Below are 21,692 nucleotides of genomic sequence, written 5' to 3'. Positions count from 1 at the left end.
AGTAAAGGGAGCTCAAGACAGATGCTGTCAACATCACCAGTAGAATAGGGGTAAGGCCATCTGCTAAAGTAAGTAGGAGTAAAGACAGGACTGAAGGAGTAAGAGTAATGAGATTTGGAAGAGTTACTATGGCAAAAATGAGGTTTCAAAAATGTGAACATTAAGAAGTAACACTATACTCTGGGGTGGGGTCTCAACACCAGGGTAACAGGCCACATAAGAAGTAAGCAAATAAGCGGCTACCTGTGTGGTTATGATGCACAGAGCAAGGCAGCTGGAGCTGGATGAGCAGTGGCTGAGATACAGGTAGTGAGATGTTGGAATAGTTAGGGGAATGGCATGATGAACTAGTTTCCTATTGTTGCTATAACAAATTACTACACATTTGTGGCTCAAAATAAAGCATAAACGCAGATTTATTATTTTACAGTTCCATAGATTAGAAGTCTGGCATGGGTCTCACTACTTTCCTTTTGGAAGGAGAGTAGGGGAGGACTGGTTCCCTTGCCTTTTCTCACTCTTGGAAGTGGGCTACTTTGGGCCCTGGAAGCAGGGCCTTGAGCACTGGTTTTTCTCAGAACCAGCATATCTAGCCAGTTCTGCGTCTGCAGGAAGCTTGACCCAAGGTCCTGCTTTCACCCGCAGAGCCAGCAATGCTGCCTCAGTAGTCTCACGTGCTCTCTCCTGCCTCCCTCTTTCACTTTTAAGGTCCCTTGTGATTGCACTGGGCCACATTGATAGCCCTGGAAAATCTCCTTAAGGTCAGCTGATTAGCAACCTCAATTTCATCTACAGCCTTGGTTCACCTTTGCTATGTAACCTAACAGGTTTGGGGAAATAGGACATGGACATCTTTAGGGGGTCATTAGTCTGCCTGTCACAATTGGAGAACAGATCTGTGGGAAAAGACAAAAAAAGAAATTGAGATTCAAATAAGAGATTTTTGAGTACTGAAGTAGTGATGTGAGATGTGGACACTGAGTATGCTGGTGGGGGGAAGACTGGGGAGGGTGTCAAGAAACGAACTGGCTAGATATGCTGGTTCTGAGAAAAACCAACAAGAACAAGTCAATACATAATGTCCTTCAAACCAGAGCATCTGGCTCCTGTCACAGGCCCCTGGGGACTGGGTGAAGTCAGGACAGTGGACATGATTCATTATTGTGCTTGAAAACAGAATCCATACAGACATCTGTGAATTCTCTGGATCTTGATTCCATAATTTCTACTTAGAGGAAGGGAAGAAAAGATAGTATGTAGCCTTTTTTTTCTGTTATTAACAAGTATCTGAACAAGCACAAACAGAAGTTTGGAAAATTATCAGGTTTTTAAATTATATCAGGACCAGTTCTGCACGGGGCTTACACTTACTATGTGCCCCTTCTTTCTTTACTCACCCACGAACGACCAGCTCTCTCCTCCACCTATTTCTATCATAAGAGCATTTGAATGGGGTTCAGGAGGCTGACAGCACAGGACATCAGTAACTCTACTAAAGAGGGAGGATAGTTTCTATGACATCCAAATGAGGGGAATTCAAAGAGGCAAAAATTGTCTGTGTCTCTCTAGATTTTTCAAAGAAAGGGGTACCCTGATTTATGAACAGGAGAATCTGATTCCAATGACAGGCATGTCCCTATAATGGAAATGGATCCATTCAACTATGATTGCTGAAGCAGTTTGATGGTATTAATTATAAAATCAAGTCATGTACCATCTCACTTATTTCATCAAACACCTTTCTGATCACAGGTTAGTTTAGGGGTCAAAATGAGCTGGGTTTAACTAGCAACCCTGACACATTTTCATAGCTGTGTGATATTAATCAAGTTACTTGAAATCTTTGTGCAACAGTTTATCTGTAAAATGAAATGCTGAGAAAATTAAGCTGATTCATACAGTGTTTATCTCAGAGCCTGACACAGAGCACATGCTTAACAAATGCTATTGTTATTTGTAATACTGTAGTCAACACAAGTAAATAGCAATGTGAATAGAGTAGTATGTTAAAACAATTATAAACCATGAGCAAAAAGGTTTCATCTAGAAATACAGCAGTGATATAGTATTAATATGATAAAGCTTTATAAATTGTTTAACAGAGAAAAAGAATCTGATCATTCTGATACATGCTAAAAAAGCATTTGACTAATTAAACAGCCATTATTGTATTTTTAAAAAGAACAAAAAAATTCCAACTGTTAGAAAACTAAGAACAGAGTGAACTTCTTTAATGATGAATATTTATTCTTGATATTCACTAGAAATATGCTTCTGAAAAAGCAATGCAACGCTAAAGAGCATATATGAAAAGGAATGTCTTCATAGGAATGAAAACTGAATGACTTCACGATGTCACTTCCAGGTCTACAGAAGCGGGCTTATTACCTAAACACAGCACTGGTGAGGCCCCACCCCCAGCTTTCTGGAAGGAAGATTCCAGATAAGCAGAGGGAAAAACACCCACAGGCACTGCATGAGCTCCACCCCCTTTCTTTGGTTCCAGTTGTGCTAAGAAAGACCTAAATTGCCTAAGAGCAATTCTAGCACAGTGTTTAAGGTTTCTGGGCACGGTATCCACCAATTTAGTGGTATGCACTAAATTACAACATAGAGGCGAACCTAATGTGAGGCTAAACCACAGTATTTCAGGTCATAAAGAAAAAGGCCTTGTAGTGGAGAGAAAAGCAGCAACACTACAAACATAATGGAAACTCCAGGATAAAGAGGGAATCCCTGCCATTCATCAGAGGCTACCTTGCACAGCACCACAAAGCAATCTCTGTGCTCGAATGCACTACAGGTAACCACATGCTCAAAGTCTCTTGAGAAATTAAGCACTATTCTAACCTCTCCTAAAGTACACCTGTATAAACTGAGATGAGCTCTTATATCAGAAACCAAAAGGAAAAGAAGTACTTTTTTTAAAGTAAAACATTACCAATATCAATTTATGGTTTATACCCAACTTTGTTCTGAAATCTAGTCAAAGCAACAGATGAAAAGTTTTAAATACTGAAAAGAAATGAAAATGTGGTCATTAGCAGATAACATAATTGTCTGCGTAAAGAACCAATATTATCATGAAAATGTCAAAAATTCATAGTTTTTCACTAAGGTGACCAGATATAATAATTTTTTATTTTTGTAACAGAAGTGTAATTGGAAAAGTCCCAGGTAAAGTGGTATCAAACTATATAACATCTAGGAATGAATATAACAAGAAAATGACAAGATATACATAAAGAAAATTAAAATGCTTAAGTGTCTAAATGGATACAATACTCCTAAGTAGGAAATCTCATCTTTAAATAAATATTTCACTTTTTTCAAATTAATGTTTAAATGCAATTTAAATAAAAAATTATTTTTTATGGCAAAGGAACACTTTCCAAATTGAAAACCATGCTTATCTAGAAGCATAAATACATAACAGTATCCAAAATTATTTTTCAAAGAGAAGTGAGGGTAAGCACACTCTACTGATGTTGAAACACATGATTATGAAGCCACAACAATTTAAACACTGCAGTGACATCACCAAAAAACTGAAATTTCATGAAAATAAAAGCACCATTATAAATGAGAAGAGGCTAGATTTCCCCATAAATATCATGTAACTTAATGTTGGAGGGAAGGTTTTGGCATCAGATGGACTGTGAATGAGAGTCCTGGTCTACCATCTGCTCACTAGGTAACCTTGGGGAACTTAAAGACAGTCTCTCAGTGCACAAAATGGGGATACTACTGGATTCCCAAAGAGTTACCATAAGAATATGATAAGGTGATTCAGAAAAAGCACTTTGCAATGTGCACAGTAAGGGCTCAAGGGAATTTAAGGATTATAATTAAATGAAGCTAGGTGAATAATGGCTAAGATTTGGAGAAAAATTTGGACCACTCTCAAATCAATGCAGAGAGATTCAAGACTGAATAGCAAAAAATAAAGTTATATATCTTTTTTTTTCTTTTTTTTGAGACGGAGTTTCGCTCTTGTTGTCCAGGCTGGAGTGCAATGGTGTGATCTCGGCTCATCACAACCTCCGCCTCCCGGGTTCAAGCGATTCTCCTGCCTCAGCCTCCCAAGTAGCTGGGATTACAGGCATGTGCCACCACGCCCAGCTAATTTTGTATTTTTAGTAGAGACAGAGTTTCTCCATGTTGGTCAGGCTGCTCTCGAACTCATGACCTCAGGTGATCTGCCCACCTCAGCCTCCTAAAATGTTGGGATTACAGGTGTGAGCCACCATGCCCAGCCTAAAGTTATATGTCTTTGAAGAAAATATAGCACTTATATTTGCCTAAAGAAATATCTTCTTGGCCAGGTGCAGTGGCTCACACCTGTAATCCCAGAACATTGGAAGGCTGAGGTGGGAGGATTGCTTGAGGATGGGAGTTCAAGACCAGCCCGAGTAAGATGGGGAGACCCTGTGTCTACAAAAGAAAAAAAAAAAAAGAAAGAAAGAAAATATAAAAAATTAGCCAGGCGTGGTGCTACATGCCTATAGTCCCAGCTACTTGGGAGGCTGAGGTGGGAGCATCCCTTGAGCCCAGGAGTTTAAGGCAACAGTGAGCTATGATTGCACTACTGCACTCCAGCCTGGACAACAGAGAGAGAGACCCTGTCTTTAACAAACATAAAATAAATAAATTTTAAAAAGAAATAACATCTTCTCTATTGGTGATACACACATCTCAAATTATTGACCTGACTCTATAAAAAGCACAATTAAAACATTCAGTATTGTTACGTAGCACTTTAAGAGAAACCTAAAGTATAAGCTTTTAATTAAATTTAAAAAAAAGATGTGTCAGGGAAGAATGAACCCTATACTCAAAACGAACTCTGTTTTAACCTGTGGCACAAAGGAAAATGTCATGCAGTATGTTACCTTCCTTCCTTCAAGCAAGTCACAGGCAACACAGTCCTCGACTAAAATGAGTCATACTGTGGTAAAATCTAAAATGCAAGTGCTTAAAGCACAGGGAAGTTACCAATCTTATAAAACGTTTTGCTCTAGAATCTACTACTGCACTCAGCATGGAGAAGGGCCTCCTTGTTTGTGGAAAAAACTCAGGCTTTGGTGCCAAAGAGGGCAGGCTATGAATCCTGGCTCCATGCTAGCCGACAGTGGATCCCTGGCCAGTTACTCAGCTTCTCAGTTTTTACATTTGTAAAATAGGCTACATTTTTTGTAGCAGATCATGATAAGTCCTAAATTAAATAGTTAAATAAAGTATCTAACACAAAGGAGATATTCACGGAAAATAGTTCTTTCTGCTCTTCCCCTTGTCTGATGTTGCTTCTCCTTCTCTTCTTACCCTCTTTCCCACCTTCCAAAATACTTTTTTGAAAACAGCTTTTTCTTTTCATAAATGGATCAAGGACCTAATTGTGCACATTAACACTTCAGAAGAAAACAGAGGAAATATGAAAGCCAATTTCACATGAATCAAAACTATATACAGCCATTGTCTTAGTACATTCAGGCTGCTATCACAAAATACCATAAACTAGTGGCTTAGAAGCAACAGGAATTTATCTCCCAGAGTTCTGGACACTGGGAAGTCCGAGATAAAGGCACTGGCAAACTTGGAGTATTTTTCCCCTCATCCTAGTTCATAGATAATGCATTCTCAACCAGGTAGCTCTCTAAAGTCTCCTTTCTAAGAACACTAATCCCAATCGTGAGGTCGCCACCCTTATGGCCTCATTACTTCCTAAAGGTCCAACCTCCTGATACTATCACGTTGGGGAGTAGGATTTCAACATATAAATTCGGGGGTGGGTGGGTGGGGACACAAATATTCAGACCATAGCAGTCATTTAAAAACACAAATAAAAATAAATAAATAAAGGTCATTCATTTTCCCTCCAATCAGAGAGACCAATGTTTGCATTCTGGTGAATACACTTCTAGAAATTCTCCATACCTCTTTTTATATGCATGTAGGTGAATTTTTTTTTAAACAAAAATGGAATCATAATCAGTAACTATTGTCAACCCACTTTTTTACTGTAGTATTTGGTGAAAATATCCCATATCATTAACTATTTTTCTACTTCATTTTAAAATGGCACATAGTATTCCATTTTATATCATTTATGTTATTTTTCATTTTCCTGCTATTTTAAACAATGCAATGATAGTTACTGCAGTTAAATCTTCTAATATGCTCATGACTATTTGCTTAGGATGAATTTCTAAAAACAGAATTGTTGGGTCAAAGAGTATGCAAAAAGGGTCTTGATAAAAATGGCCAAACTGCCCTCCAAAAAAAACCGGACCACATCACTCTTCAACCATCAATGTATTTGCTAAGATTTGAAGGTTATGTCCCCCTAAAATTCATATGTTGAGATCCTCACCCACAAGTGTGTGGTATTAGGAAAAAGGGCCATTGAGAGGTGGTTAGGTCATCTTGGCAGTACTCTCATGGATGAGATTATTGCCCTTATAAAAGAGGCCAAAGACTCCTCACCTTTCCACCATGTGAGCTCAGAGTGAGAGGATGGTGGTCTATGAGGATATGGGCTCTCAACACACTCCACATTTGCCAGTGCCTTAATCTTGGACTTTCCATCCTCGAGAGCTGTGAGAAATACATTTCTGTTATTTATAAGCCACTCAGTTATATGGTATTTTGTGGATCAAGCAGGCCAAAGACAGAATTAGAGTATTTTTCCTCTTTTATCCTTCCTAGTTTACTTCTGATTTAATTTTTCAAAGCTTAAAACCCCTGACTGTACTTAGTTTATTTGTTGTCTTTCCCTCAGCCCAAACCACATTTGGGCATTTCTCTTACAATGAGATTTTTTATAATGCAAATGAATATAACAAGACAGATTAAGTAGGGTATGAGATTTGCATTATGCAGACTACCATGATTATAATGGAACTAAACTCTGAGTTCAAGCTCACACACAGTACAACAGGATTGTTAAGACACAGTAGCTTTTGTATAGTGACTGTACCTTTTTGTTTCAACAATGACAAGAATGGGTTACAAAATATTGTGTTAATGAGAGTGCTGGGGCTGTGAGAGGTCAGGAAAGGAATGTCCCTTGAAACAAAGCTGGTGCAATCACAGGTGTACTCAGGGGTGTTTGTTTTACAGCTACTTAATTGTGAACATTCATGCTCCCTAACTACTGGAGTTTCTAAGGAAATATAACTGATTTCTAGAATCTAAATTCCTTTTCCCTTTTGGAACAATTTTCTACAGAACACGGTTTACCATATTTTTAATATTTTTAGTTTTTAAGTAAAGTAGGTTTTTTTTTGTTTGTTTTTTTGAGATGAAGTCTCACTCTGTCACCCAGGCTGGAGTGCAGTGGCACCATCTTGACTCATTGCAACCTTCGCATCCTGGGTTCAAGTGGTTCTCTTGCCTCAGCCTCCCGAGTAGCTGGAACTACAGGCATGCACAACACGTCCAGCTAATTTTTTTGTAGTTTTAGTAGAGATGGGGTTTCACCATGTTGGCCAGGCTGGTCTTGATCAGGTGATCTGCCTGCCTTGGCCCCCCAAAGTGCTGTGATTACAGGTGTGAGCCACCACACCTAGCCACAGGTAAAGTAGTTTTTGCAAACAATGTGAATGGAAAAGTCAATAATGTTGAAAATGTTATCAAACATTTTCAAAAGTGATGATGTAGAAAACAGAAAAAAGAGAGAAAATAAAAGCAGCAACAGTCCACTGAAGCCCACAATGGCAAAAATGCCATTCAAGTGAGCACTGCCAAAATGACCTAATTTGTTCATAAATTTGTTTAAGGTAATCGACAACACAAAAGATCTCTTTCCTGAGTCCTTCTATGACTGAGAATGTCTTGTCTTTGACCTTGAAAAACAGCTTCCGCCTCACAAGTCTGAAGAGATTTTAATTCCTCTGGCATTCACCACTATGAAGAAGTCTGTTTCTAACTTTTTTCTTTGCTCCTTTGTAGATAATGTTTTAAAAAGATCATCTCTTTATCATTTATTCATGACCTGTAAACATTTGCTACAGTTATTCAGAGGACTGAGTATTCCCCATAATTCTGCCTAACTAAGGTAAGCTCTTATTTCTCTACTTAGGCATGAGTTTTAGCTCATGAAACCATCTTCTTATCTGATTCCAGCTTTGATGATTGCTTCTACTCCCGTGGTTCTGTCCTCTTCACCAAGAACGCCTTTGATCCTCAGACTCTTCATTCACGTCTCCCATATCTATCATCTTCTCTTATCACTTTCTTTTTTTTTTTTTTTTGAGATGGAGTTTCATTCTTGTTGCCCAGGCTGGAGTGCAATGGCGCAATCTCGGCTCACTGCAACCTCCACTTCCCGGGTTCAAGTGATTCTCCTGCCTCAGCCTCCTGAGTAGCTGGAATTACAGGCATGTGCCACCACACCCAGCTAATTTTTGTATTTTTAGTAGAGACAGGGTTTCTCCATGTTGGTCAGGCTGGTCTCGAACTCCCGAACTCAGGTGATCTGCCCACCTCGGCCTCCCAAAGTGCTGGGATTATAGGTGTAAGCCACTGCGCCTGGCTTCTCCTATCTCTTTCATTCCTTCAGCCACACTGCATGCTTTCTGGGGGCACACCTCAGGTTTGTCCTCTCACCACCCAGGTGTGTCATGAAAACACTAATTTGACTTCATTGATGGTCCCAAGAAGCACAGGCCTAACTATTTTCATCCAAATAATTTCCATTTATTTTATACCCAAATCCCTTAAACCCATTCTGCTTGATTAAAAAAAATATTAGTTGGATTCTTGGCATCCTTTTTCTACATGAAAATCCATTTTAATCCTGTATTCTTTGATGTTTTAAGAACTAAACTACCAGGATGATCATTACTTTTGAACAGAAGAGCAACGTTGTTAGACTTTTGTGGCTTGACCTGTTTATGTTTAGAAGTTTATTTATCAAATATAACATAACTTTGGCTCTCTGAAGTTGCTATGTAAAACAAAGACAAATGATGGATATGAAATCTTCACACGTATAGTTAGGAAAAAAAACATTAAGAAAAAGTAATCTGTGTATGGAAAAGTGTCGGGCTGCCTTTGTGAGAAATAACTTAGTAGTCTGTTACTTCCATGTTGTCAAAAAACCAAAACAGCAAAGGAAAAGTACAGGATTTCATTTATTTTGTTAAGTTTCTTTTGAGTTCAGGAGGAAAAACTATGATTTGAAATGATTAATATAGACATTACACATTTTATATTGAAAGCTAAATTCATTCTTTGTACTGCAGAGGTTCTCTTTAAATAAATCTTTGACTACGATAATCACAAAATGAGCTATGCTCTCTTTTTAAGTCTTTTATGTTTGTTATAAGACCTCCCGGCCGGGCGCGGTGGCTCACGCTTGTAATCCCAGCACTTTGGGAGGCCGAGGCGGGCAGTTCACGAGGTCAGGAGATCGAGACCACGGTGAAACCCCGTCTCTACTAAAAAATACAAAAAATTAGCCGGGCGCGGTGGCGGGCGCCTGTAGTCCCAGCTACTCGGAGGCTGAGGCAGGAGAATGGCGTGAACCCGGGAGGCGGAGCTTGCAGTGAGCCGAGATTGCGCCACTGCACTCCAGCCCGGGCGACAGAGCGAGACTCTGTCTCAAAAAAAAAAAAAAAAAAACCTCCCAAGTATAATTTTCTTAAAATTCAACATCACTATCCAAGATCTTGGTATTCACCTTTTATATTAAAACATTACATAATCATAATAATATATTTCATCCCAATTTAGTCTTGTCCCCCCTTACTTATAAAATGTGGCCATCTCTTTCCAACCTTATGGCTGCACAGCTATGTTTCAAATGAAGAACTTCCCGACACTGAAATGTTACCCATATTTGTAAAATTTCCATTTCTATCTGCATATTCTTAGAAGCAAAGATGTTCACTATTCTAAGTTTAAGAAATAATGAATTCCTTTAATATAAAAGAATCCAGGCGGGGTGCCCTGGCTCATGCCTGTAATCCCAGCACTTGGGGAGGCCGAGGTGGGTGGATGGATCACTTGAGGCCAGGAGTTGGAGACCAGCCTGGCCAACGTGGTGAAACCTCATCTCTACTAAAAATACAAAAATTAGGTGGGTGTGGTGGCGTGTGCCTGTAATCTCATCTACTCGGGAGGCTGAGGCATGAGAATCACTTGAACCTGGGAGGCAGAGGTTGCAGTAAGTCGAGATTGCGCCACTGCGCTCTAGCCTGGGCAACACAGCAAGACTCTGTCTCAACAAAAAGAAAAAGAAAAAGAAAAAGAAAAAGTATCCTATGATATAGTTAAGGTCAATTTATTTTGATATTGTAATATAGACCAAATATCTTTTAATACATTTATAAACATTCCAAGGTGCTTGTATCAAATTTAACTTAATAACTAATTTTGAAAAATATATTAAGACACATTTTCACCAAAAAATTCCTTAAGAGTTTACCCAAACAGAATAAATGAAAAAGGAGTACTTTATATATTAGTAAACACAAATGAAAGCACAAAAGGACTCAGTTCACTTATTCTAGAAGGTTTTTTTGATGCTTACTGTGTGCCAGGTGCTGCGCTAGGTGTTGGATCTAGATTTATCTGATGCCATCTGCCTCAATGTAATCACTCCGCTTCCTTTCTCCTACTCCCCTCTCAAAAACAAAGCATTTTTAGAATCAGCACCATGTTCTTATGAGGCAATTCTAGTGACTCAATCTTTCTGAAGCATCCTTTATTAGTATCTGAACAGTTGTGTTTTCCTAAGTGTCAGGAGATAGCAATGACTTATTACCCAAGGATTAAGTGAGGCACAGATAAAAGTAATTTCACAAGTAAAAACATTATTTTGTTGAAATACACTTCTTTGGATCAGGCAGATGATGTTATAGATGTGGAATAGATACCTACAGAAAGTAATTATTTTGTTATATATTGCTTATAGAACTTCATATTTGTCTAACGCTTTTGGTTTTTGCAAAGCCCTTACTTTTACTTTATTTTCAACTCTCTTTATTTTCTGATTATTAATATTAAAAATAACTATGTGTAATATACAAAAAAACTGCCTTGCAATTTCTGTAACCAGAGAAAACAACTATCAACATATTGTTATATATCCTCCTAGTCTTTTTTTCTATACATTCATTATTATTTGTTGTCCATTAACTTTTCATATTGGCTCTCTGTGCATTCGCTGGATTACCTTTGTTTTACACATGTGGATTCATCTGACACCTGTAAGTAGCAATTTGAAGGCCTTTCACGTGAAATCTAGGCCCCTCTAGACAACTACCTGGCACCTCAAAAACATCTCCAAACATAAATTCATTATCTTCTTTCCTCTTTCTTGAGCTTCCTAGTCTGTCAATTTTTGCCTCTGTTTTTTTTTCCTCCCTCACACACTACACTGACCATCGAACGCTGCTGTGTGCCCCTTCAGTGTGCCCCTTCCACTAAGCCCTAGTCTCAGACCAGCACAGCCTGCCTTCTTATTAGATTCATCACAGAGTTGATGGTAAACTAAATGTGGAGCAAACAAAAAGTAGAGAATTTCCTTTTCCCTTGACATTCTCCTCCAATGGCTCTTCGCTGACTACACGGTAAATCTCAAATCCTTAGCAAGCCAACGAGATCCTCCCACTTTCAAGTCTCCCCTTCCCTCCCAGACTAGAGCCACCAAAAGCAGCAGTGAACTGGGATGCTCTTGACTTGAGGTCTGATGCTCCATCTAGTGGTAGAGAACATCGCCTTGGGATGGGACTGAGAAACACGCCAGGTCAGACCCTGGGAGAGCCAACAAACGTGCCAAGATGAGAGTTTGTCACCTCTAGTCAGATTTGGAAAGGGTCAAGGAATGCTGGAATTCCACCTAGAGGTTTTATCTAAGCACTGACTTCGCCTGAGGAAATGCCTCAAACCTCCAAACCGGTTGCTCTCATTGTCATTCTTGAGAGATGGTAAGCTTTAATGGCATTTCTTTCTTTTTTTTTCGGAGACAATGTCTCGCTCTGTCACTCAGTCTGGAGTGCAGTAGATTTGTGCACCTTCCAACTCCTGGGCTCAAGCGATTCTCTCACCTCAGCATCCCAAGTAGCTGGGACTACAGGCGTGTGCCACTATGCCTGGCTAATGTATTTTTTGTAGAGGCAGGATCTTGTACATTGCCTGAGCTGGCTTTGAACTCCTGGCCTCCAGTGATCCTCCTAACTTTAGCCTCAAAGTGCTGGGATTACAGGTGTGAATCACTGAGCCTGGCCACATTTCTTTACTTATTGCTACCAAATAAATCACAGGATACTTCTGACCCAATGACTACACTATTACCTATGTTCTTCCAGAGTTTTCTTGAAACTCCAACAATTAAAAATACAGTATTCATTTATCTATGTATTAACTATTCCTTCCAATGCACACTTAAAGAGCACATGTCATGCTGAAGACACTACACAAAGCTAATACTCTAGGGTCTAAGTCACCCCAGCCTGTACATAGGTAATCAAATACATCCATGATAACAATGCAGAAAGGAAGTCTAACCTGGACAGGGACAGGGAGGGCTTTTGGAAGAAATGATGACTGAGCTGATTTTGTTAAGTCAGGTAAGAGCCAGTCAGGTAAAGAGTGAAGCACATTGTTTCAGACTCAGCATTACACACGTGACAGAGTATACCGCATAAAAAGGTTATCCTACTACAGTGAGAAATCATTAAAAAAAAAAAAAGCATATGCTTTGGGGTTGGGTGCAGTGGATCATGCCTGTAATCCCAGTACTTTAGGAAGCCAAAGTGGGTGGATCACTTGGAGTCAGGAGTTCAAGACCAGCCTGGCCAACATGGTGAAATCTCGTCTCTACTAAAAAAATAGGTGGTAAAAAGTGCTGCGTTGCTGAAAATTAGCCGGGCGTGATGGCGTGCACCTGTAATCCCAGCTACTCGAGAGGCTGAGGCAGGAGAATTGCTTGAACCCCAGAGGCAGAGGTTGCAGTGAGCTGAGATTGTGCCATGGCACTCCAGCCTGGGTGACAGAGTGAGACTCTGTATATAAAAAAAAAAAAAATGCTTTGGGAGGCCAAGGCAGGAGCATTGCTGGTTGGACTTCGAGGCAGGAAGACTGCTCGAGACTACAAGCTTGAGACCAATTTTATGGTGAGAACCCTATCTCTCTCTCTTAAAAAAAATATATATGTGTGTGTGTGTGTGTGTGTGTGTGTGTGCGTGTGTAGCTGAGTGTGGTGTCATATGCCTGTAATCCCAGCTACTCAGGACGTTGAGGCAGAAGGACTGCTTGAGCCCTGAAGTCAGAGGTTGCAGTGAGCTATAATCCTACCACTGTACTCCAGTCTGGGTGACAGTGCAAGACCCAATCTCAAAACAAACGAAAGATATGAAATGCAATTTTCCTTAATCCTCTTCCTCTTTTTGGAAATAAGGGATAATATTTAATATACACATTTTAAGAGGAAGTTTATTAATAGCACAGAAGTATCTTTGAACAGGTTGACAGTTATAGCTTTTTATAAAATACTGAATAGCTTGAGATTAAAAACATCCATTAAGACATGTAATACATTATACAATCATCTTAGCCCACTGTAAAGCTACAAACCACATGCTTTCGGCTGCCGATAGATCATCTGCCTGTACAGTAGCAACATCAGCAATGCAACTTTTATTACCACCTCAAGGGCAGTCCATTTTATCTTTGAATACTCTTCAAACACTGTTGGAAAGTTTCATTAAACATGGATACAAGGTATGTTTCCCTTACCTTGGACCAAGTTTAGGACACCCCAGACCAAGTGTCATTGCTCTGATACAATGCCACATTTCATTTACCATATTTGCAGTGTGTTCTTAGTAACTGCCCTTTGCTTTCTCTCCCTTTCCTATCAATCTCAAGTATGCCATGACCTCTATGCCATGCCATATGTCTTCCAACATTTTTGGAAGGTTACATAAAACATGTAGACATGGCTGGGCGCGGTGGCTCATGCCTGTAATCCCAGCACTTTGGGAGGCCCCATCTCTTAGATCACGAGGTCAAGAGATCGAGACCATCTTGGCTAACACAGTGAAACCCCATCCCTACTAAATATACAAAAAATTAGCCAGGCGTGGTGGCAGGTGCCTCTAGTCCCAGCTACTCGGGAGGCTGAGGCAGGAGGATAGTGTGAACCCGGGAGGTGGAGCTTGCAGTAAGCCGAGATCACGCCACTGCACTCCAGCCTGGGCGACAGAGCGAGACTCTGTCTCAAAAAAAAAAAAAACACCAAAAAATGGAGACATAAACATACGTCTTCATGTAACTTTGGTATTAACTAGGACCAAGTTGAGGGTGGCCCAGAACAAGTGTCATTGCTCTGCTACGAGACCACATTTCATTTACCGTATTTGCAGTGTGTTCTCAGATACTGCTCTCAGTTTTCTCTCCCTTTCCTAGCAATCTCAAGTATGCCATAACCTGTATGCCACGCCAAGTTCTGATTCCTGGTATCTTTATTTATTTCATTTATTTGCATTCTCTTTGAAACAAAATCCATGTGTGTATGTGACAGAACAGTAGGTGTGAGATGGATGATTCAGGTCAAGCTAGATATGCCACTTCTGTGAATGTAGTTTCAGATGCAGGAGTTATTCTGAGCAACTATATAACACTGTGGACTGATTTCAAGATTCCCTTTAAGACTTCCAGGTGTCTGAGGTCAGGAATTCAAGACCAGCCTGGTCAACTTGGTGAAACCCCGTCTCTACTAAAAATACAAAAAATTAGCCGGGCCATGGTGGTGGGCACCTGTAATCCCAGCTACTTGGGAGGCTGAGGCAGGAGAATTGCTTGAACCTGGGAGGCAGAGGTTGCAGTGAGCCGAGATCATGCCATCGCACGCCAGCCTAGGGGACACAGCAAGACGCCGTCTCAAAAAAAAAAAAAAAAAAGACTCCTAGGTGGGTTTTTTTTGTTTTTGTTTTGTTTTGTTTTGTTTTTTTAACTGACAGATGCTAGGCCGAGTCTCCTCCATTTTCTACTGTCTAGCAAATGCCAAAAAGTACAGGCATTTCTATCAGCATATTTATGAATATGTTTACATAAAGAAAAATATTTCTCATAAAGAGAAAGTGACTCTTCATTAGATAAACGTTTATTAGTACACAAAACATTCTGGGCACTGTGCCAAATGCTGGGAACACAAATTTAAATGAGACATTATTTTAGTGCGATCCCCTTACACAAGATTATGTATGTAAAGCAAGGGCCAGGGGCACATAGCAGCTGCTCCATAAACTGTTACCATTATGATCAATCACAAATGATAGTCTTTTAAAAATCCTTATAGATTTTTTAAATGAAAATACTGCAGTAACGCCATGAATACTCACCAATACTATAGTATCTCTTTAGTTCTGTACGCCTAATCTCCTTTAACTGATTACTTTTTCTCTTTTTTTTCTCATCAGTCATATATTCCTCTTCCACAGCAATGTTGCACTTGTCTGGCTCTAAAACTACTGTATTAGCATCTTCCTTCCCAGTATGAGTCCTTGTAGCTATAGCTGAGGCTGTCTCTGCATTTTGTTTGGCTTGTTTTTTCTTTTTCAATCTAGGAAAGAGGGAAAAAAAAGAAAAAACATTGGAGAGATGATTTGCTGGTAGAAATCGTATTAATTTCATGCTGCTGGGCTTTGAAAACGAACTGATACAGAAAACACTTTCCTTATAATATGGTTCATTACATTTATTGTTCTTTTTTCTTTTCTAATCACTTACAAATTCTTACATGGAGATCTGTGGCCTTTCTTCAACTTGATATAGTCAATACTGTATCTCATAAAATTACTGAGAACTGCCATAGGCCTGAGGAAAAATGAGATTCTTCCATAGGCTATGAAATGTTGAGTATTTTTAAAAATCACAATATATGGTTATGCTACTAGAATGCCATAAGACTTGGAAGATTACATTTTAAGAAAATGTTTCTGGTTTCAGTGGTACTTTTGACTGATGGGCAAGCACATTTGTAAAAACAAGTCCTTTGTAATTGGCTCACATTCTGAGTAAAGGGACTTGGCAAGGTGTGAACTGGGTCACATACGAGTAATCCTTTTCCTTTAAACATATGGCAATAGTAGTGAAGAAAGAGCTGCATTTCCTAAGGTAGAAAATGCCATAATGACAATACATGATTTTCATTATGATTACTGATAGCTGGCTGATTATTTGATTATTAGTTAACATATTGGATGTTACAAATTCTTTACTCCTGAGCCAAAGATATGTAAGAGATAAAGTTAGCATAATTCACTGAAAGCCAATACCTCAAAATATTTTCAGTGGACACATCACTCTGTAATTAATTGATATATCACTCTGTACTTGATAGTCGAGAATGTTTTTGCCTTATCAGAATCTAAGTGCTTTGAGAACAAGGGCCTTGGCCTCTAGTATATGTTGTACTCTACTCATATATAAACATATATTTTAAAATTATGTCCCTTTTCCCTGTGCCTAGATAGAAGGTATCTAGGGACAGTTAGATTTCTCTCATACATTTCTATTTCCTTCACCCTTGAGCATATGTCCAATTTGATGTTGGGCAATGGATAAGGACCTGTTTGGGTAGAAAAATGAGATAACTGTAGGATACACAGGGACTGAAATTTGATGTTACACTGCATTGCTCTGTGATGTCAAACAAATCAATTTGGCAGGCTAGAGAGGTCTCTCCCTCAGGCTACAACACTTAAGAGAACTCTGACCTCAGGCTAGGAATTTCACACCTTGAGCCTTAGTTTTCTTATATCTTAAATGGTGATAATTGTACTTCCTTAGGTCTCTAACAGGATCTTTTATTAGGCTTAATTGACATAATATACGTCAACATATAACACAAACAGAAACAGAAATAGTAAAATATCCCCTAATACAATCATAAAGACATGACGACTAAGCATGGTGAGAAAAATGAGACATTCAGCTTTGGAGATAAAGGTCCCATATTCCAACAAGGTATTTCAACTAGGCTATTATTTACTTAACACTGAGCAGCCAGGTTCTTAGATATTCATTGGCTAATAAATTAGTATATGGCATAAGAGACAGAGCAGCAGAGGAAAAGTCACAGATGAATACACTCCCCATCTCTTAGTTTAGCTATATTTTAATGTTTGTTTAAAAGACCAAAACTGGAAGTCCTAGCCAGAGCAATCAGGAAAGAGAAAGAAATTAAGAGCATCCAAAATAAAAAAAAGAGGAAGTCAAACTATCTCTGTTTGCCAATTATACAATCAAATACCTAGAAACCCTGAAGACTCCTCCATAAGACTCCTAGATTTGATAAATTCAGTAAAGTCTCAGGATACAAAATCAACATACACAAATCAGTAGCACTGCTATACAGCAACAATGACCAAGCTGACAATCAAATCAAGAACTCAAGGACAGGCAGAGAAAAAAGAAAGAGAAAAAAAAAAAGAACTCAAAATATCTCTATAAGGAAACTTACAAAACACTGCTGAAAGGAATTGTAGATGACATGAACAAATAAAAATACACCCCATGCTCATGGACTGGAAGAATCAATATTGTGAAAATAACCATACTGCCCAAAGCAATCGACAGATTCAATGCAATTCCTATCAAAATACCAACATCATTTTTCACAGAATTAGAAAAAACAATCTTGAAACTCATATGGAACCAAAAAAGAGCCCAAATAGCCAAAGAAATCTTAAGCAAAAAGAACAAATCTGAAGGCATCACATTACCCGACATCACACTCTCCGACTTCAAATTATACTACAAGGCTATAGTTACCAAAACAGCATGGTACCTGTTAAATGTAGATGTATATACATTGCAATGGAACAGAATAAAGAACCCAGAAATAAAGCCAAATACTCACAACCAACTGATCTTCAACAGAGCATACAAAAACATAAACTGGGGAAAGGAAATCCTATTCAATAAATGGTGCTGGAAAAACTGAATAGCTATATGTAAAACAATGAAACTGCATCCCTTATCTCTCACCATACATAAAAATCAACTCAAGATGGATTAAAGACTTAACTCTAAGACCTGATACCACAAAAACTCTAGAAGAAAACCTAGTAAAAACTCTTCTGGGCTGGGCACAGTGGCTCACGCCTATAATCCCAGCACTTTGGGAGGCCAAAGCAGGCAGATCATGAAGTCTGGAGTTCGAGACCAGCCTGATCAACATGGTGAAACCCCATCTCTACTAAATATACAAAAATTACCGGGCATGGTGGCATGTGCCTGTAGTCCCAGCTACTCAGGAGGCTGAGGCAGGAGAATCGCTTGAACCTGGGTGGTGGAGGTTGCAGTGAGCTGAGATTGCGCCACTGAACTCCAGTCTGGGTGACAGAGAGAGACTCTTTCTCAGAAAGAAAGAAACAAACAAAAAAACTCTTCCGGACATTGGCCTAAGCAAAGAATTTATGACTAAGACTCCAAAAGCAAATGCAATAAAAACAAAAATAAATAGGACCTAATTAAAGTAAAAAGCTTCTGCACAACAACAACAAAAAGAAAAAGAAATCATGAGAGTAAACAGACAGAATGGGAGAAAATATTTACAAACTACGCATCTGACAAAGGACTAATATCCAGAATCTATAAGGTATTCAATCAGCAAGACAAAAGCAAATAATCCCATTAAAATGTGGGTAAATGACATGAATAGATATTTCTCAAAAAAAAAAAAAAGATATACAATGGCCAACAAACGTATTTTTTTAAATGCTCTATATCACGGATCATTGGGGAGATACAAATTAAAACCACAATGAAATACCACCTTATTCTAGCCAGAATGGCTGTTATTAAAAAGTCAAAAAACAATAGATGTTGGTGTGGATGTGGTGAAAAGGGGACACTTATACATTGCTGGTGGGAATATAAATTAGTACAACCTTTGCAGTATGGCGATTTCTTGAAGAAATTAAAAGTAGCTCTACCATTCGATCCAGCAATCGCATTACTGGGTATCTACCCAAAGGAAAAACAGGCATTATACGAAAACAATACCTGCATGTGTATGTTTACTGCAGCACAATTCACAATCGCAAAGATATGGAATAAAGCAAAGTGCCCATCAACTGATGAGTGGATAAAGAAAATGTGGTCTACATACACCATGGACTACTACTCAGCCATAGAAAAGAACAAAATAATGTCTTCTGCAGCAACTTGGATGGAAATGGAGGTAAGTATTCTAGGTGAAGTAACTTAGGAATGAAAAATCAAATATCACGTGTTCTCGCTTATAAGTGGGAGCTAAGCTATGAGGATGCAAAAACATACATAGTATAATAATGGACCTGGGAGGGTGGGATGTGGCTGAGGGATAAAAAACTACATATTGGGTACAATGTACATTACTCAGTTGACAGGCACACTAACATTTTACACTCCACCACTATATGATTCATCCACATAACCAAAAACCACTTGTACCACCAAAGCTATTGAAATAATCATATAATTAATAATAAATAAATAACCAAAAATCACCGAACAACTGGAGACTCGTAAAAAGGAATTATTTTCATTAAACATATTATTTTCTACCCTCAGATTTTAACTTATTTTTCTGGTAAAGGAGTAGGTAGCTCTAGCAAAGTTCAGATAATGCCCCTAATAAAACAATTTCTCTCCTGATCAAAATTTCTCTTCTGACCAAAAGTCCTGCATGAGGCTCAAATTATTCTGCAGCAATCCAGATACTATTCAGAGCTTATCTCTTTACATTGGGAGGCTTATCTATGCAGAGAGCTGATCTCTTTCTCCAAAATGATGGGCTGATTCTGATGTATTGGCTGATCAAAAACATGTTTGGGATTAACTTTGTTGCCCCCTTCCAAAGATGATTCCTTCTAGGAGAAAAGAGATGTCAAATACTAATATTAGTTCTATGCAGCCTGAGATATGCTGCTTCTTAATCTTTTGAATTTTTCCACTTTAAGTCAATTTAAATGTCCTCCTTTCACTGTCCCCACGATAATTAAACTCACTCAGATCTGGGGCATGTGCTTTGATGAACGGCAGCACTGTTTGGGGACATCTCATTAGAGACTCATTTTCACTCATGGAAATAACAAAATGGGATACATTGTTTTATTCTTTTTCTCCCTTTTCTACACAGACTATTATTGTCAACACATATAGCCAAACACAGTTGTTACTTCAGAAAAAAAAGCTAGAAAATAGCAATCCCGTAGTTGTTTAACAGCAGAGTACCATTTAATACCTTAGAAATTCTACAATCAGATAATCTTTTGTTTTGACCAAAGTACTCATGAGACTTTGTTTCTCTGGAGATTATCAATATAACTAGAATATTCTGATCTTGCAACTGGAAATCAGATGTGTTTCTGGAAGCCCTCTGTAAAATCCTTCCTTCCAAGTATAGAGATCAATTTCTAACACTTTTTACAAAGGGGAATAGCTGCCAACCTGAGAAATTTGGTATACTTAATGCTCTTCAAGCATTCCTTTAAAGGGCTTTAATCTTTCAGTCCTTACCTTTTGTTTTTCCGTCAATATTTATCTTGGTAAGATAGTCTCACAATAGGGATTTGCTATCATTGACTTAAGATAAACTGAAAAAAATTGGTCTTGCAGAAAAATGAACTCCCATTATTTCATCTAAGCATTTTTCATGACCCCAAATATACACTGATTTTATACTGTGGGCTAAAAATACAGTTGGCAAATCATCTTAAACGATGAGTGACTGAAAAATAATGAAATACATTTAAGATTTGATTGCTGTGAGTACAAGTGGGAAAAAAACCCAAAACCTTTATTTTGCATTTGTATTTCTTTAAAATAGATCACAATTACATAAAACAGGTGTTTTAAATTGTAGTCAAGCCTTGTCAATTCTATCTTCTAATCCTATCTTTCCCACTCCAAGTTACCTTCTCTTCATAATCTCTGCTTCGTCAGGCTTTAATCATCTGTGGCCTGGACTACGTTTTATGATATTATTTATTTTTCTTCTTTTATTATGAAAACAAAACATGTCATAATAGAAAATTTTCAAAGTGCAAAAAAAGAATAAGACTTAGATCAAATGCAATGCTAACATAAGAAGCAATCACTGTTTGAGGAAGACAAGGTGAGAGCCAAAAGAAAAGATAAATTACACTATGGGCTTCCCCAAGGGCAGAAGAATGAGGCAATGTGGCTCGATACCATGATTCCGAGCTTCTTATTTATACCTTTCCATAAAGGAATATTAAAGAGCTTTTTAAATTCTTGAATCTCTTGGCTTTTTTAAGTTAAAATGGTGTAGGCACTTGTAGAATGCACACATACTTCACTTTTTCCCTACTAGTGTTCCAGCCCAGAGTTAGCCGACTGACTGCAGAAGTGAGCAAGGTGCTCCTGCTAAAGAAATCATTTGTAGTAGCTGAATGAAAACAGATTTTCTTCTGAAGCTTTTTCTTTTACAAAAGGAAATGAGTCTGGGGCACTGGCAGTAAGCAAAGCCAGGGTCTTGGGCAAGTTCCTTTCTTACATGGCAGACATTAGGTACTCAGCAAATATTTCTTGAATAAATTAATGGATAAATGAGCCCATGTTGTGAGATATGCTGCTTCTTAATCTTCTGAATTTTTCCACTTTAAGTTGATTTAAATGTTCTGATTTGGTTGAGATCTGCTCTTCTACAAACAGCCATTTCACAGCTTTCT

The 21,692-nt window shown here is 38.5% G+C and overlaps 1 protein-coding gene across 6 annotated transcripts in view; it reads right to left on the bottom strand.

Moving 5' to 3' along the window:
* NCOA7 (nuclear receptor coactivator 7) overlaps nt 1-21,692 on the bottom strand; it is a 145,258-nt gene that overhangs the window by 60,691 nt on the left and 62,875 nt on the right. For all 6 annotated transcript variants that reach the window (XM_055263155.2, XM_055263144.2, XM_055263166.2 and 3 more), the window contains exon 3: nt 15,351-15,571. In XM_055263155.2, the coding sequence (XP_055119130.2) occupies nt 15,351-15,571 (221 nt within the window). The remainder of the gene's footprint in view (nt 1-15,350; nt 15,572-21,692) is intronic.

This window comes from Symphalangus syndactylus, chromosome 2 (assembly GCF_028878055.3).
Source record: "Symphalangus syndactylus isolate Jambi chromosome 2, NHGRI_mSymSyn1-v2.1_pri, whole genome shotgun sequence".
NCBI lineage: Eukaryota > Metazoa > Chordata > Mammalia > Primates > Hylobatidae > Symphalangus > Symphalangus syndactylus.
The sequence above is the reverse complement of the archived record's forward strand: the minus strand, read 5'-3'. Positions and strand labels throughout refer to the sequence as shown.